At 39.2% G+C, this 18,161-nt stretch overlaps 1 protein-coding gene across 1 annotated transcript in view; it reads right to left on the reverse strand.

Moving 5' to 3' along the window:
• LOC121882242 (nesprin-2) overlaps window positions 1–18,161 on the reverse strand; it is a 75,033-nt gene that overhangs the window by 56,584 nt on the left and 288 nt on the right. The window contains exons 2-22 of the mRNA XM_042390327.1: window positions 17,938–18,104; window positions 17,238–17,571; window positions 16,158–16,273; window positions 15,037–15,187; window positions 14,023–14,954; window positions 13,594–13,752; window positions 13,332–13,482; window positions 12,983–13,141; window positions 12,233–12,400; window positions 12,014–12,115; window positions 11,403–11,606; window positions 9,628–9,833; window positions 8,857–8,964; window positions 7,907–8,165; window positions 6,993–7,415; window positions 6,732–6,899; window positions 6,200–6,538; window positions 5,920–6,056; window positions 4,893–5,022; window positions 3,171–3,341; window positions 1,600–3,078 (exon numbers count right to left, since the gene is read on the reverse strand). Of these exons, the coding sequence (XP_042246261.1) occupies window positions 1,600–3,078; window positions 3,171–3,341; window positions 4,893–5,022; window positions 5,920–6,056; window positions 6,200–6,538; window positions 6,732–6,899; window positions 6,993–7,415; window positions 7,907–8,165; window positions 8,857–8,964; window positions 9,628–9,833; window positions 11,403–11,606; window positions 12,014–12,115; window positions 12,233–12,400; window positions 12,983–13,141; window positions 13,332–13,482; window positions 13,594–13,752; window positions 14,023–14,954; window positions 15,037–15,187; window positions 16,158–16,273; window positions 17,238–17,571; window positions 17,938–18,104 (6,063 nt within the window). The remainder of the gene's footprint in view (window positions 1–1,599; window positions 3,079–3,170; window positions 3,342–4,892; window positions 5,023–5,919; window positions 6,057–6,199; window positions 6,539–6,731; window positions 6,900–6,992; window positions 7,416–7,906; window positions 8,166–8,856; window positions 8,965–9,627; window positions 9,834–11,402; window positions 11,607–12,013; window positions 12,116–12,232; window positions 12,401–12,982; window positions 13,142–13,331; window positions 13,483–13,593; window positions 13,753–14,022; window positions 14,955–15,036; window positions 15,188–16,157; window positions 16,274–17,237; window positions 17,572–17,937; window positions 18,105–18,161) is intronic.

Raw genomic sequence — 18,161 nt, forward strand, 5'->3', positions numbered from 1 at the left:
TGGTGGTGAGGTTGCAGATTGCAGCCTCTCATGTAGATATAAAGGGCTCATTCTAAGGTAACGAAAACACAACAATTCTTATTTTCAGGTGATTATAAACTAATTAAAACATACTTAAGAATATTATATTCCATTTCTGCCATGTCTGTTCTGCTAGATGCTACTAAATTCTACACACTGCACCTTTGAGTCAATTTTGACTTAAAAAAGAGGTTTTCAGAAAGTTAGGGGCATATGACCAACTTAAGTGGCAGTTGATGAAAGTAAACTTTATTTCTTTCCAGGAGCTGAGTGTACTTTCTACTACAGTATGAAAGCAGCATTCCTTATCTAGGGTTTTAAAATAAATACCTGTCATATAAGTATTTGTCACAGCTTGGATAAACTGTACATTTTTGTTCAAACGTTTCTGAACACTATATTGGTGTATGCTTTAATATCTCTGGTTAAATCTCAAGTGTTTATTCACCTAAAATTGGAAAATTAAAAAAGAAATGAGAGAAATATTGTAATTTTTAATTCATTTTATTGGAACTGTCCCCTGAATCATGATCACTCTAATCGTGCAGCTTAAGCAAAAACAGAATGTATGTTTGACTTACAGTTGATGATCAAACTGTCTTTTATAAACACAACTTGTTGACTTCCCCACTGCAGCACCCTTAAATAAATCTCTAATAAATCTTGTATTTGGTGGAACATTTTAAGACACTCAGCAGTCATCATGGGAAACAAATGTCAGCTGTAGCGAGAAGGCACGCTATTATTACTGAGAATAATGACAGGTTGACTTTGGTTTTGGTGTCCAAAAATGTCAAGTATTTTTGAACACTACAGCGTATGCTGTCAAAAGGAATCTAGAAACTGGAAGAAACTCACCAGCAACAGGTCTGGTGATGAGTGGTCTCCAGATAATATAAATGTCAAAAAAAGCTTATAATAAGCTGGCAAATGAGTGCACTTTCTTTGCAGATACTGGCAGTTACCACATTTACAGGAGGCAAAAAAATGTGAAAGAGGCAAAAAAGCCAAAGAGTAGTAGTAGTAGTAAAGTAATAATGCATGTGTGGCTGTCTATCTTTCCTCTCTTTCAGGCACTGGCAGTGAATGTGGGTAGTTCCTTAGTTTTTCTGGATGTCACAGCAGACCATATGGATCTTTATTTCTACCTCATCTTTTTTGTAATCATTCTTCTGAGTACACAGGCAACAGCTAACCCACAGAAAACTGACCACACAAAAGCTTTTTCTATGTTTCTTTCCTGAGGATTTGGTGGTGTGTTTACTATTATCATTATCTAATCACCCAGGTGTTAATATCATCAAACAAATTGCATCATATTGGAGGTTGATGACATAGAGCGGCTGATATCTGATTTAATTTAAATAATTGATTGTTGTAATCACTAAATAAACCTTTACAACAGGCACAGAGAGTCAAGCTGAGTCTCTTTTTTCAGTTTCATAACCAAGAGATGTTATGTGTTTCCCATCCAGCGTGCCTCACTAACAAATCAAGTTTTGTATCAGAAAAGCAAAATTATGAGAAAAAGAAGGGGTGAGTAAGAAAGTCAAAGTAGAACACTAATATGAAACCTACCTGCTCCTGTGTCATCTCTTTGGCCTCCAGCGATGCAGGTAACTTTGACTCACTTTCCACATTTGGCACTGTAGACTCACATCTTTCTGGCACTTTTAAATATTTGGTCTCTGTGCGGTCAGGGTCACTTGCCTCTTCAGTCTTTTCTCCCTCTGCCATCTCTGCATATCCCGTACCTTTGCTCTGTGCGGTGTCAACAGCCGTCAGCTGTATCTGGGTTTCCGTCAAAGACTCTCCTGTTTGCACTGAACCTTTCACTGTGCACAAGACTGGGCTCATTGTTCGCTCCTCAGGGTGGCACAAATCTGTCATCTCCTCTTGTTTGACATGCGGAAATGTTGTTCCTGCCGGATCTGAACCACTGACATGAAATTCAGCAACAGAGCCACGTGATATGGAGGAATTCGACACTTCATTGTGTGTTTTGTCATGGGTTTCTAAGTTTTCTAAGCATCTAGATTTGGCACCTGTAGATTTTAACTCATTCAGTTCTGTACCTACTAAAGCAGGGGGGGTTTCCGACATTGAGTCTGTCACTTGAGATGGGCTTGATTCAAGATTATCTAAACAAGGACTTTTGAAATCTGTTTTATCTGATTCAGGAATGACTGATGTTGAAAACAGTCCAGATTTCCTCTCGGGGAGCCTTGAACTGTTGAAATTCTGGTACTTTGCATCAACCAGCTCTGCTTCCTTATGATACCAGAGTTCATCTGGCTCCATGTCCAACACAATTGTAAACACTCTCTTTGGGGTCACACTAATGGCCTTACAGTGTTTCTCTAGTTCTTGTGCAGCATTAATTCCCCTAAATGTGTCTGATTGTGCTGCTACATGTCCAGATTGATTTTCATGAGTTGGTAATGGGATGTCCTCTAGCTTTACCCCATTACCAATATCTGGGGATTTCTGCAAAGGCTCAGTGTTGTCTTGCTGAGCCATTAAATTCTTGTTGAGCGTAAGAGGCGATTCTGACACTAAACACTCTGTATCGTTTACATTTATTGTGCTGATATCTTTTGGCCTGAGATCAGTCTTAAAGAAATCTGTCTCTGTTTTTGGAGGAGTTGATGTTAACTCTTGTGACTGTTGTTGAGTTTTTGATATGGAAATATGTGGGATTTCTGCAAATTGGACTTGATAAGGAGCTAAGGCATCTTCTGTTTGCGTAAGGCTATCTGTTTGTTGCATAGAAATACATGCTTGGTCAAATTTTGTACCATTAGCATCCACATGTGATCCTCCTGATGTGTGCATGGCAGGTTCTGTTGAAGGATGATGTCTTTCTGAAATGTAGGAAGAGCCTTTGATTTGAACTTTGTTGTCATTCAGATCAGAGTTTTTCCTGTAGTCTGATGCTGAAGGAGGAGGACACATGGTCAACGTTTCATCAGGTGAAACTGAGTGCAACGTATCACCTCCGCTTCTAACAGTCTCTTCCAATTCTCCTTCTCTTTGACTCTGACTGACCTGTGAAACCTGTGAAATTGAACGAAAGTGTTAAGAACACAATCAATTCTATATCATTATTACAGCGGATTGTACAATTTGGTGACTGAAGAGAAACTCACCAGGCTTTTAGTTAAGGTTTCAAGGGCATGTGTGCTTTCACTGAGGGCATCTGAAGCATGTTTCTTTTGTTTCTTTGTGAATTTTTTACCCAAACAGTTTAGAAGAAAATCTCCTTCTGATAACACTTCATGAAGGGCTTGTTGGAGCTGTGAACCTTCATCCAGAGCTGCCTGAGAAACAGACAGATATACAAACTCAAACCTCCGACTGATAAAAGGTTTTTGACAAGTTGTCTCAGAAAGCATTCAAAGGATTCAATAGTGAGCCTGAATCATTTGTAGTTGGTAAAATGTTTAGTTTTACAAGTTAAAAAGGCACATTATTTTGGATTTTACCACGAATAAATAGTTATCCCATAAATTCAGAGACATCCGGATAATTGCTCTACTAAAACAAACATACACCATCACTCAGGAGACTGGCAAAACAAGAAAAGCAAAGTCACAGTTAGGCTTTCAGAATTTTTGGCAGGAGCAGATGGTAAGGCTGATAGAAAAATAAGTTCCAACACGTTTATGATCTTTAGTAATGGGAAAGAGCAAACCTTTAACAAAATTAGCCACCTCCACCCAATTGAGGGCTATATTAAATTCACCATGTACCACATAGAAGAGAAAGTATGTCCCTTGTAGAATTATTCAAGACTAGAGGATGTAACTGTGGTATTTGGAGAGCAGCTCTGCAAAAGACATAAAAATCTTGCTGTGTAGAAAAATGTCCAAGCCAGATAAGCTCAAGTTATTGGTCCTGGTATTAACACAAAGGCTCATGGAAGTACCCTTATGTTCCACAAGCAACAGTATCAAGATCAGAGAATACCTAATGTTTATTTTACTTCTTTTTGGATATTATTCAGAATACTTTGAATTTTAATGGCAATGACAACCTGCAGAACATGAGAGCTACCTCATTTCACTTAACATGCATCAGAAAAATAATAATGTTGAGAAACACCCTTGTTTATAGAATATGAATATCCTGACTGGTTTATAGTGGACTTTGTATAATAAAATGTTATATTAAACAATAAGGCTGGCTATATTCTACATTTTCTTATTGTCAACAAATCCCATGGAAAGAGAAATTTTAACAATTAATCGATCCTATTAACAAATATGACTGTGCAGCTAAACCCTGATATAGTTTATTCCTCCGTTGTTGTACAAAATTATTACACATAAAATGAGTCACAGTGTTGGAGTGGGTGACATGTTCTTTCATCACCACAAACATGAGTGCTGTAGTTTATTTTGGCTCAATGCCACCTACACCGTCCTACTGCTGTGAATTCACACTAGCGCGCCAAATATGTATTAATGCACTGCTGAAAATAGTCCCTAACAAATGCACTATTTACTCCTGTTTGAGGAATGTTTGCTAAAAACTACAGTGCCCAGCTGTTTCAGGAAATTACTGAGTCCTTTTAAAAAAAAATTAGGCCATATATTTGTGACCTGTTTTAAAATTTTAGTCTTGAGTAGGAACAAATGGGCTTGGGGCTGAGAGCCACATACAGGGTAGGGAAGTCAGAAAGCATTGAGAGCTAAAACATTTGAACATATGAACTAAAACATTGTTGGTTTTGGTCTTTTTACGGGATTTGTTGACAGGTTTGTTGTCTGAGATTACTGTAGCATTTTATAACCACTACATTTTGTTATTTAGCAGGAATGTAATTAATGCATTAGTAGAAAAATGGATGGACACATTGGTGTGTATACCTGGTTGGGTGATGATGGTTCAGCTTGTACTGTTTGGCTCCACTGCTTCAGCTGGCTGATGGCCTGTTTCACCTTGTTGGCAGTGTTTTCTGCACACTCATTCTTCTTTTGCAGAAAAATTGACCTGAGGCTAAAGTGAGAACACAAGAGTGAACAAACAGGCAGTTATAGACTTCAAGTTATTTCGAACACTTCAAGTGCTACATGTTGCAGTTGTGTTTTCAAGTTTTGAACCACATTTCTCACCACCTCATCTCATCACCTCTTTTACTTTATGTTGCAAACAGAGCATGACTTTGAATGGGTTTCATTGTATTCATTTATTGACTGTAGAGAATAAATATTGGAGATTCCTGCTTTATCAGCCTTTCCTGCCATAAGCTCATAAACAGCAAATGAAATGGATGCGTGTCCATATAAAAAAAAGCCTCAAGAAAAGTCTAAAAGTCTAAAATGTAAAGAAATATCAAGTTAGGTGTACAATGCTGTTATTTGTTTACTATAATTACACCATGGTCCTAACACTAATGTGCCAATGACCAATTGATTTTAAAATGCTATGTATAGCAGAGCTGCAACAATTAGTTGATTAAACTATATTGATAATCAAATATTCATTTTAGTGAAATTTTAAGCAAATATGCCACAATATGCTAGATTTTGCTACTCAAATGTGATTATTTCGTGCTTTTCTCTGTTATACATGATATTAAACTGAATATCTTTGGGTTTTAGATTGTTATTCGGGCAAAATAAGATATTAAAAGATCTAATCTTTGACTCTGGGAAATTAACAGGCGCTTTCACTGTTTTCTGAAATGTTATACATCAATTAATCAAGAAAATTGTCGGCGGATTAAATGATAATGAAATTAAATTGTTAGTTGTCACCCAGCCCTGATATATAGTATGTTTAAATCAAACATATCCAAAAACCTGCTTGTGTATTGTGAGTAAACATTGTGATGGTTAATCATTCTGAGGAATTCAACTTTCCTGTTTTGAAAGCAGCAATGAGATGAAGTACCTGTCAAGGTCTTTAGCAGCTGCATCCACAGTCAAAATGACATCTGCAGGAAGCATTTCTTGTGTGATGCTTGACTCTCCAGTCCTCTGCAGGTCATCAACTCTTGCAGCCAACACTGTCAACCTGTTGTCACAGTCCTGAGAGACAAAAAAAAGCCTCAGTGATCGATGGTATCGTCAGCTGTCTACTTTAATTCATGAAGCAGTTCTTCCTTTATAAATTATACACTCTTATTCTGGGATAAAGTAACATAATAATTTATATGATCTTACAACATTACCTGTATTATACACCACTGTTGTTTAAGCTGGCTAATGTGAGGCAACTCTTCATGATTCCCAGAAAGTTTTCCTAAGTTTTCAGCCAGGTCTTTTAGTGCTATCTGTACACAGGAGGCTTCATCCTTCACTTTTTGCATACTCTGGTTCCTCTTCTCTTCAAGCAGTGCTAGATTTTCTCTGACACTACTATCTAGCGCCCTCTTGTGGTTTTGGAGGTTACTGACTTCCTGGCAGAGGCTGGCCTGGGCCTCGGCTGTGGAACTGGCTGCGATGGAGTCTTTGAGTGTTACAAGTTGCAGAAGGTCTTTTTCTACATCTGTTACTTCTTGCAGCAAAGCCTACAGAGGTGGAGAGAGTGACAGATAAGCATGTTGTGTGTTTTAATACGCAAAAGACGGCATTAGTTGCTTAATTTTAAAAAATTCCATCCCCTTCATAAAGATGCCGTGTTCAGGGGTTTAAAACAGAAGGAACGTGAAATAAAAAAAGCTATGATAAGTTCACATTCTCAGTTAATCTAATGGAGTTCACCTCCAGAGCTGCTACATCAGTGATCTGTCTGGCATAGCTTTCTTCTTTCCGGGCTTGACAGGCTGACATCCTTTCCTGCAGGGATGTCAGTTTGTGGCGGCAGTCCTGCAGCAACTGGCCAAAATGTTCCTCATTACACACACTTTCCTCGAGGCGGGAACACACACCCTGTGGACAGTTACACCAAGCCACAGTTAGAGAGCTTTTAGAGTGATTACACTAAATCACTGTATACATGAAAATTCACACGGAAATCTTTACATTCAGCTCTGCCATCAGTGTTGAGCAGCAGGTCTCCAGCTCAGCCTGGGAGGAATCCTTCCAGATGGCGTCACTGGTTTTCCCAGTCTGGTCTTGCCCCTGTTCATCCAGGCTGATGAGAGTTAATTGCAGGGATTCAATTTCATCCTGCAGTTGACGGGCTAGAAGGCAGACTTGTCGACGCTCAGCGGTGCCGGGCCAGGGGAATAAAGTTGGGAGCTGAGCAGTTCGGTGCTGCAGCTCCTGCACTCTGCAGCAGGCCTCCTGTCTTCGGAGCAGGTAAGAGGAGGTGAGCTCTGACTCATTTTCCTGAAATTTCTGTTTCAGATCGTCTCCATCGCACAGTCTGGGGCTCAGACTACTTCCAGTAACTCCAACTTCTTCAAGGCATGCTTTCCCCTCTACCGTTGCATTTTCCACAGCCTGAAATATACTTTTACAGATTAGTTATTTAGCCCTTAACGCTGCAATCACACTAATCTGTGACTGCACAGACTGACAGAGTATGTTGCTGACTGTCTTTTTTGTCTCTGTGTAACCTTTTAAGAATGCAGCAGCATGGATAGTTACAAAGGAACTTTTTGTTTTCAACAACAACAAATGGACACTCCTTAGGAAAGAAACAGGTAGAAACAAATCTAGAAAAAAAAAAACAGATGAGAGATCAGTGTGACCACACCCTTATATAACATTACTCACTACTGCAAGCATCCGCACTTTAGAACTACATGAAACAGAATAAAAATATTTACTAAAAATACTACAAGTAATGTTGCTTTACTGCAGAATGTTTTACATAGATACTCCATGTGGAGGAGTATTCACTCCTAGAAAACACCTCTGTTGTGTTTAAGGTCGTATTCGGATTTGTACAGAACATGATCTACCAGATATGTAGAGAAAGTGTTTCTTACTTGAGCACAGTGATGTTTCTGCTCTACAGGACTCTGTCGCAGATCTTCGACCCTGGACTGACTGGACTTTAAAAAAGCCTGAAACACTTCTGTGTCCCTCCTCAGTGAGCTGTCCTTCTCCACACATCCACCCAGTACGTTGGTTTGGAAGCTGTAGTATCGTTCCAACAGTTTGCTGCTTTCCTTTACAAGTGCAGACTGCTGAAGTGTGCTGCTTTGTAAGGATGACACAAGTTCACTGAGGGCCTCTGCTCTCACCCTGCAGGGGAGAAAAATAAGCCAGGAGTTGATGCTCAGTTACAGCTTATTGACACGTTAGCAAGGGAACTAAAACTGAGCTTTGTCTTTATCAGGGCACAGTTACCAAGAATGTGCTCATGTGGTAAATAAGTACAAATGGAAAAATCTCATAACACTGCAGCTTAATCAAAAAACATTTTTAAAAAATCACCTACACATAATCAACAAAGTTTAACATTAAAAATTATGTATTTAAAGATGAGAGAGCGTCGGCAAAAGACAAATTGGAGCTGTTCTGTGTGTGATAAGGTGCTGCACTTTATTCAAAGCTTTGACTGTAACGGTGTGCACCAGACCATATTCCTCCAAACAAGGAGTTGTAATCCATTCAAAAATATCATATTACTTTAAAAACAAGTGGGGTAAATGAAAAAACTACAACAACAGTCATGTAGTTAATCATGAGTCAGTCACCTCAAGGCAAATACAGACTGTACAACCTCCACTTGAGTCATCATTATTCAAAATCACAGCACCGATCGACTGCAGGTTGTTCAAGTGTGCTTAATCAAACTGTTGTTGGTTTCTCTACTTTAGATGTTAATGCAAGTTTAGTGCTTTATATGGCCTTTTGCATCTGCAGTATAAACTACAGAATATATTGCCCTGCACACTGCCTGATAACAGACCTTCGTCAGAAAACAGTTCACCTTTGTTGAAGTGCTTCCTCTTGCAGGAGACTAAGATCCTCCTCCTTTGCTGCTTTTTCCTCAGTGGCTTGCAACCATTCTTCCAAATGCTCACTCTCCCTCTGCAGCCTATAACACACACACACAGTATGAATGCAGGCATGAGCATGCAGAAATACACACACACACACACAAACATACACACACACACACATACGTACTGTATGCATAGTGCATTGCAGAATAAAGTGACATTATGGTGAGAAAGTGACTGATTCAGAACTTGTGTGTATTACATACAGAAAATTCTGATGTCCCAAATCTGATGTCCTCTAAAGTAAAATTGATTAAACTGACAAATTATAATTGTTTCAACATAAAATGACAATTATTGACATTACATGTCCATTCTTGTAGAGAACAGGATCTGCAATCTAAAATGCATCCTGAAAGCTTTACTAAACACAGCTGGTCCTTCTTACACTCATCTTAACACTCATGAACTGAGTTCAGTCAGGTTATATTCTTGCTTGCTTTGTTTCTTTTTGCTGATCCCCTGATGACAGTCTTTGAAACTCAGTCAACTGATCAAACAGCTACTCCACAAAGAAACAGGAAGCATCTAATGAGATTCAAGAAATACCTGATCAGCAGCTCTCATTGCTCTTATTGTAACGTGTAAATGTTGCGTGTCACATTGAATGAAAGAAACATAAATCAACAGTTCATAGCAGATGTGTCAATCTGTTCACATTATGTGCACTCAAATTCTCTAAGAATGATGTTTGTTACCTGTCAAGATCCTGGATATTTCTCTGAGTCTGTTCTTCCACCTCAGAGAAGATCTGGTGGGTGGCTCTGACTTTCTCCTGCAGCTGAATCCCATCTGCAGACAGACTCTGCAGGCTCTCTGGACTAGCTATGGAGGCCATAACCTGCAGATCCTCCATCAGGCTCTCCGCCTGCTCATCCTGACTCTGGAGGTCCAAACATAGATCCTGTAGAAGAAAAGAAGTTACAGAATGGGATTAGCATTTTAAAGTCTCTACTATTAATGTCTACTTTGTCTAATTTGGCAAATTCAAACACAACATTTAAAGTACATACACAGTAATTTTACTGCCTGTGTTTGGGATTTTTATGTGATTTTAACTTTTTTCAAATAAGTTTGGACAAACAGAAAATAATCCTGGAGAAATCTGGTACAGTCCGTGTGTTACTTTCCACTCATTCATCTCTAGTGGGCACTGCTGTCTACTACAGTGTTTTGATATTACCACTATAGCTAAAACACAGTGGCTTAAAGTACACTAGGCTATTAAAGTATTAAATTAAATACTCTCATGCCGTAGGTTCTCTCCATTGTACTTAATTGATGTCTTTTGCACACAGAAACTGACACTCTTCCCCACCGTTATATGACCTCATCAAGGTTTGCATGATGCATTTTGTTACTAGGAACTCATTGTATTGTAGGACATTACACAGGTTTACTTGCACTATATGCCAGTTTACAAAAAACTAATAAATAAATGCACAAACTGCTGTGGTTGATTCAATTTTATATTTGTGGTGTTGTGCACACTGCAGCAGCCTCTCAGCATGCACTGACTGAAGGGCTGGTCTTTAAGAGAAACACATATTAGTTTAGCTGATGGGCTTTTCATTTTTTCCATAACGCATACCAAAAAAGACTTGACTGACTGATTGTTTGTAGTGTGCAAGAGTACAATGTCTTTGTTCATTCACTCACTTTTTCTCTCATCTTTCCTCTCCAAGGTGTTCACATAAAAAGAGTCCCCAGATTGTCCAACACCAATTTAAAAGTTCCAGGAGGAACCAAGTGTTCAAATAGTGAGGGCTGTTACGTGTATTAAAGTAGATGTTTCAATGCTTATTTTTCTGTTTGGTGTGTACAACATTTCTTAGGTAATGTTGTAATCGGAATGTAGTTTTTAAGTATTTTTGGTTTAAAAGTTTGAGGGTAAGAATAAGAATAGTCTCTATATTGTGGTGGGGTCAATGCCAATGGCAGGATATAAAAGACTGACAGTTTTATCTGTGTCTGCTGCTGAGAGGATCATATGCTGCTGTGCGACTTACTGTAACTTTTTTTATCTTTCATGTTTATGAAATAAATTCTTAGTGTTAGTTTCTTGCTGCTAAAATCTAGCTTCAAACCATCGAAATTTCCTGTTCCTGCAATTATTGAACGCTTTGAAAGTACAAAGTTACCAAGAGCTATGTGTGAGCAATTTTCATACATTCATTGTCCCAAATTGTATTTAATGTTGGATTTCACTACCAAGATATCAGGAAAAAGGGAAGTCATAACACTGCACACATGAATTCCCCTTATGTGGGTGATGTGGGTGGAGCAGCCATCATTAGTGAGTCAGGCTTCACTTCCCGTCAAAAGATTTCCCACCTGTTTTCCTACCTTACACGAAAATATGAACATATAAAGGTCATGCACAGTCCCATGATTTAACTTGATCAACATATACTGATTTAGGTATATTTATAATTACAAATCTCATAATTACAAGTCTCATTCGAGCACTTACCTTAAGTTTTGCGAGGACTTTTGCAGCATCTGAGCCACTGAGATTGGGGAGGGAGTCTTGAATCCTCTGTAGGGAGCTGCAGCATTCGGCCATCCTGGTGGTGATTTGTACCTTAGTAGCCACCATCTGCCTGTAAAAATCCTCAGCTTCAGAAACAAGCTCCTTCAGCTGCTCCATCTTCTTTCTCATCTGGGTCTCCACCACCTAGACAAAATAAAATCAAGCAAGAGACCTCCACTGACAAAATATTGTGGCTTGCATGTCAAAATATGTCAAAATCTCAAGAAATTGCGATTTAAAGTGTGAAATAGTGGCATCGTCTTCACTTTAGATTGTGAACTGACCAACAAAGTGCCAATTTAGAATCTCAGAATTCACAAAGTCAGCTATAATGTACTGTAGAAAGACACCAAAACCTGCAAAAATAAAAGGATCACCGTTTCCGGCAAGACAAAAGGTCTACTGTCATAGTAAACAGGAATATACACCTGTAAAGCTGAAACCAAAACTATATTTTTCATATCTACTGTATCTGTCCTTCCAGCAGCTCTATTTCCACCTGAAACACCCACATCATTAACAGAAAGCTAAACCAGAGCTTCATGTTGTACCTGCAGCTCCAGAGGGGGCTCTGTACTTTGAAGCAGCACTTGAATCTCAGTGGCTCGTCGGTGGAAACACTCCATACTCTCCTCCCGGGTCATGATCTCATTCTGGAGACAGTGAAACGGAGGCGATTATTGTTCAAAGCAACTGTAGAAATCTGGAGAGTATTTAAGTCTGATGGCCGAGAGACATTTTCAAATCGATAAACAGGAAGACAGTTTTACCTTCAAGGCTCTGATGTCCTCGTCTGTCTGAAATGACGGAGACTGAGCAAACACTGCTAGTTTATTGGCAGTCCAGCTCTCCACCTCCGCCCCCAGCTGGAGGACCCCGTCCCACAGAGTCAGGCCAAGATGTAGGTTTTCAAGGTGAGAATCTGTTCTTTCTGATATCTGCAAGAATTGTACTTACAATGAAGGCTAGCACTCATCTTACAGCACTCAGCTTAGAACTGTAATATTTTGTAATGACCTCCTGTATGATAATTCATTTCACTATTTACATAAAACAAAAGGAAAAGTACTATTTGTGCAGTAAAATGTGCTCTCTACAAGCAAACCGGCAAAGAAATGAAAAAATATTACTCTGAAAATTTAAATGAGAGGTTTGACAAAATATTTCTTCCATGATACATACTTTTGAAGTGGCAAAACAAGGATAGCAGTAGGTTAGAAATATATTACAAAGAAATAACAAAATATATAGCTTACTGGGAAATGATATACATCCACAAAACTGAATTTTTGTATCATAAAGCCTACAAGTTCTTAGAAAAGTGAGACAAAAAGAATAAATGGAAATACTGAATTAGATCACTGTAAAAAAAATTAAAAAATAAATTAAAAAAAACTTACAAAATCCTTCTTTTGGTTCATTACAATATGATATGCACAGGAAATAATAAAAGCAGATTCATTAAGTTTTGGAAATAAAGGAAAAATGGTGAGTTGAGAGTTAAAAGTGACTAAACTCACATCTAGCCAGCGGTCCATTAGAGCATCAGCTTCACTCTCAAATGGGATGATGGTGCATTCTGGGATCTGACGTAGATGAGTGTGAAGCTGCCGGCAGATACAGCGTACCTCCTCTATGCCATCCCCGAGGCCGTTCAGCTCGGCTTTGGTTTCCTGGACCTGGAATATCGTACATTCACACAAAGATGAACAACTAATATAAAAACACATTCAGTGAAGCTGTGAAAGTGACATCATGAAGGTACACACAAATGATTTTGGTGTCTGTTTTCTATACTTTACTGACAAGTTGTTCAACTTCCACAACAGCTGTATTCCTTAATCATCTTAATCATACAGTTTGTTATACCTGAGTGTGTCGTCTCTGCAGGTTGTCTTTCCCCATGTAAGAGGCTTGTTCACTGATAGTGTTTTCTGCCCTCTGCAGTGTCCCACTCAGCTCACCACGAATGCTCTGAAACCTCTTCAGCAGCTCTGTTAGGACACAACACTGATCCAGCCTGTATTTCATCCAAAACACAACACACACGCAGGCACCAAACTCAGCAAGGTACTACATATGACTAGAGTGACATTGTAGTAAATCATTAAGGATCAGAGACTCTTTTTACCGTTCAGTTACAGCTTTTGTTGTCTCCTTCCAGAGATCTTCCAGCTCTCTGGTTTGGCTCTCGTCAGGGATTCCTGATGGTGAAGATGCACCACACAAGTACTGCAGCTCAGAGAGGTGGCTAGCAAGTTGGCTTTCCAGCCTCGTCAAGGCACGTGTCCTGAAGGGGATAATACAATCATTAGAGTCATCCGTAGACAAGGGAGAGGTGTGAATGGAGGCTACTATTCTGACACACCATTTATCAAGTGTAATTACTGTCCATCTGATGTTGTTGGGGTGATTGGGTTTTAATATTTCCTATTTAAGATATTTACTGTATAAAATTAATTCTTTCTTAAGTTTAAAGCTGTAAGGGAAGAATTTAAGAGAAAAATCACCATTCACAAACACAACAAATGATTTGTTTTTGGAGCCAGATCAGTGATACCTCTGCTGCAGAGCAGGCAGGGTGGGCTCCTGCAGCCCCAGCTGTTCAGCTGCTCCTTGTATCTCGTTCAGGGCTCCTAACAAGACAATACTCCTCTGGACCAAACTCTCCTTCTCCTCTTTCTCTGTCTTCACCTGGCTTCTTCTTCTCCTCCTCTGGTCCTTGGTTTTTACGACTTCACCCTCAAACATCCATGTTTGAGCCTTGAGCTCTTCTCCCCCTTGTGTCTTTGTGTCATTCTCTCCATCCAGCCTGCTCCTTTTTGCCTCCAATCCTGACTCCTCTTCCATCACACCTGGAGTGGGATGCTCCTGCTTTTCTGCTCGGCCCTGCAGTGGTGAATCATCCCTAATATCGGTCTGACACATTTCTGCTGAATTCTTTTCCTCATCCTCATGCATTTTCTCCTTTCCTTGAAGAAATAGTTTGTTGTCTTTATCTTCTTTGCTCTCCCTCTCCCTGGTTCTCATCAGCTCTTTTTCTACAACTTTCTGGGAAAATGATGTCACCACATCCCGGCACGTCACAGTTGCACCATCCATGGTCAGAGTCATTCCCACGGCCTTTAAAATGCTGTCAACACTATCAGATTGTTCCACAGCAGTCTGCAACCTCTGCTGCATTACTGCCTGCCAAGAAACTCTCTCCTGTTCCCAGTCTGCCTCATTTCGCTGCCTGCTGGGGTCCTGGTTAGCCCGCAGGGTTGGGATCTCAGCCTCGACTTCACTTGTTGTGGCCAGGAAGTGATCCAGGGACCAGACAGCTGAATGAACCTTCTTTAGCCGCTGTCTGAGCTGCTCGAGATGATGGACACTGCTGTGGAAAGCCTGGCAGAGGGATGAAGAGGATGTGGTTTCCAGCCCTGGTCTGTCCTCTTCAGCACTTTGTTTTGATAGCTTTCTCATTTCAGACTGCAGTTTGTCATCCATTTCCTGTGTAGTTCAACAGAGATTAATGTTTACATATTTTACTCAGAAATAAAGTATTATTTGTTTGAACAAACTGGAGATGTACCCTTAAGTCCGATACGAGTCGAGGATCAGCCAAGGTCATGGAGGAGATGTCCACAGGGTCTCTGATGATCCGGTCCAGTCTCTCTGTGATCAGCGCCATCTGATTATCTGCTGACCCCATGAGGTCTGCAAAATTCTCTAGAGATCCCATCCTGAGACAAACATCAACGTAAAAGCAACTGATTTTACTGATCAGAATAAGTTGTTATTATGTATAGTACTACAATGTAGCATCTGCTAAGGAAGATTATGTCATCTGATTGAAACAATGAAACAATGAGATGAGATTGTTTTGTCAACTGCTGTTTCCAAAGACAAGAATGAACTTTGAAATTCAATTTATTTTACATTGTCAGTCCTTGTCAAAAATAATGCTGTACATAATAATGTAATATAATACATTAATATATATTTCATAAGGTTTTTGATCAAAACCAGTAATCCTATGATTACATTGCTCTGCACTGAGGTAATAATAATAATAAACTATAAACATTTTTTAAAATGTTATTAAAAAAGCAGATTACAAAGTGCTTTACAATGCCAAAATACATAACTATACACATGCAGAGAAATTTACCCGACTTGAATATTTATATATACATACATATATATATGTATGTGATAATCAACAAGTAGATGTGCGTTAAATGGTTTTAAGGCACGACGTGGCAGCGAAAAACCACCTGACATGGAGCCGGGCCGGTTCCTGAGACTAAAAGGCTACATGGGAACAGAATCTGCTCCAAAATCTGTGAAAAATCCAGTTAATCTCACCAGTGTCTTTTTTATTGTCACTTCATTATACTGAAAACAAGGTACAGACTGATGTGTCTTTGGGGTAATTATATTGTTTAAATGAAACAAAACCGTTCAGACAGGCAGTAACAAACTGTAAATTCACACTAAATTCTTACTAATTGTAAAAAAAAAAGTATAAAACTGTCACTTTTAAAGGATGCTGTTGATTCACGTGACAATGACATCCAATAGATTTCAATTTTGGATCATGTTCTACTGTGCTAATCTGTCTGGTTCTAGTTAAAAGTTTATTTCACATGCGGTCAGATTGTAAAACAGCAGAAATGTGAATTAAATCCTAAATGAGATATGAAACTATACCTTTCTAGTACTTCCTGTTCGGAGGAGAGCTCTTCCTGTAGCGGGACGGCTGTCTCTGGGATGACGGTCCACTCTGCCTCCTGCTTGGTCTCCACAGTGTCGCCCCTGACAACCATCTGAGAGATGGAAGAGTCGCATGGTAACAGAGCAATGAAGAAAAGATGGAGCGGAGTGAGCCTATCCAATTATGGAGGATTAGTGCACTACAGCTGGTGCTGTGGCTTGTTAGTGTCAGCTGATGAAACGGCTGTGTTTATTTCTGACTGGGAAGACTTCAGGGAAGACCACTTTAAATGCAACGTATAAACTAATTAACATATGCAACATACACACTCCACTATAACTTGGTTCATATGACAAGTCACATCATATTTACATGTGTATGATGACACAATGCTAACTCTGATATAAAAATGAATTGCTGCACAGGCAAAATTTTAATGTAAATAACAGATATAAAACTTTCTATTGAGGTTCTGGCTAACAGGTGGACATCAAACAAGGAAGGAAAAGCCACATGCTCCTAACTCCATTTCTCTCTTTTTTCCACAGGATGTGCCAAAATATCAATCTATATCAATCTATATCAATCAATATCAGTCAGTTTTACTCTCCTTTCTTTGATGTAAATAATACATGTCATGTCATGTCATGTGTCTTATTATTAATAAGACACTATCTATAAATAAGTTATTAATTTGGTTGCAACAAAGAATAATGTATCATTCTCAATAAATAAGATGCCACATATCTGCCTCGCAAGCCCAAATTATGATCTACAGTTGATTTCACATTGAAAATTAAAACAATCTCAACAAAACCTTTATGAAATCTTCACTTACAGGAAGTGACAATTTACTCTGAAATATGAAATCTAAATTTCCTTTAAATTACAGTGACAGTACTCCATATTACCTGATTTCCACGTTAAGAAAAACATTTTTCAAACTTAAAAAAGTGCAAACAATTGTGTCTAGCTGTCCACTAAGTCTAAAAATACCTAAGAAAAAGCAAGATAAGCAAAAAAAAAAAAAAAAAGAGGACCATCTAAAGAAAGGCATTGATGTGATTTCTTCATACCTGTACGTGAGTTTGGACTTGCTGACTGCTCTCTGTGATGTGCAGTAGACGAGCTTTCAGCGGCTGCTCTTTGTCTTGAAGTGAAGGCTCTTGCCCAGATCTTGCACGGTCTTTAATTCGTGTCAGGTGTTGCTCATTCTCTGTCGGAACGTCCCGAGCTCGCAGTTTGATGATATCACCGTGAAGCTGCCCTGACACAGCATAACCCACAGCTGAGAGGTCTTGCTGTGAGCCGCCCACGCTTGGTTTCTGTTGGAAGTTGTTGCTCAGCTGTGGGCCGACCGGCATACCAGTCGCTCTCAGCGGGGTGTTTTCCCAGAGCTGCCGTCTCCTGCTGAGTTAAGAAATGTTCATTGGTGGGGGAGGTCGAGGGCCAGTCAGTTAAAAACCACTCAGTTCAACAAACATCTCATTAGAATTAACAGACTTGAAGGATTACAGAGTGACAATTGTTATTAAATAAGCTCCTTCAATTTGTTTTGGGGTATTTTTCTCAAATTCACAAACTCTCAATAAATGTCATTACCTATAAGCGTCCTGGCTACTACTAAAATTCACTCATAAACACAAATGACTGTTCAAGAATAATAAGCATAAATGTTACTTCAGAGTGTGGAAATACATCTAATAATCTTTTTATTTCCTTAATTGATGACATGTCAAATACATTACACCTCATGATGTTTGTACTACATCTTACCTGTCATCCAGGAGCTCTATGTCATTGGGTTTTGTTTCCAGCGCTTCATCTGACTCCTTCAGTTGGTCTGTTGCGAGGCAGGAGGATTCTCTCGGTGCCAGTGTTTCACACAGCTTCTGGAGTGATTCAGCACGTTCCTCGATGGTTTGAGCTCCTTCAGTGACGGCCTGGAAGGAATGTGAACTTCTGAGAAAATGAACTCAAATATCTTTCTCTCTGAATTT

This window comes from Thunnus maccoyii, chromosome 17 (genome assembly GCF_910596095.1).
Source record: "Thunnus maccoyii chromosome 17, fThuMac1.1, whole genome shotgun sequence".
NCBI lineage: Eukaryota > Metazoa > Chordata > Actinopteri > Scombriformes > Scombridae > Thunnus > Thunnus maccoyii.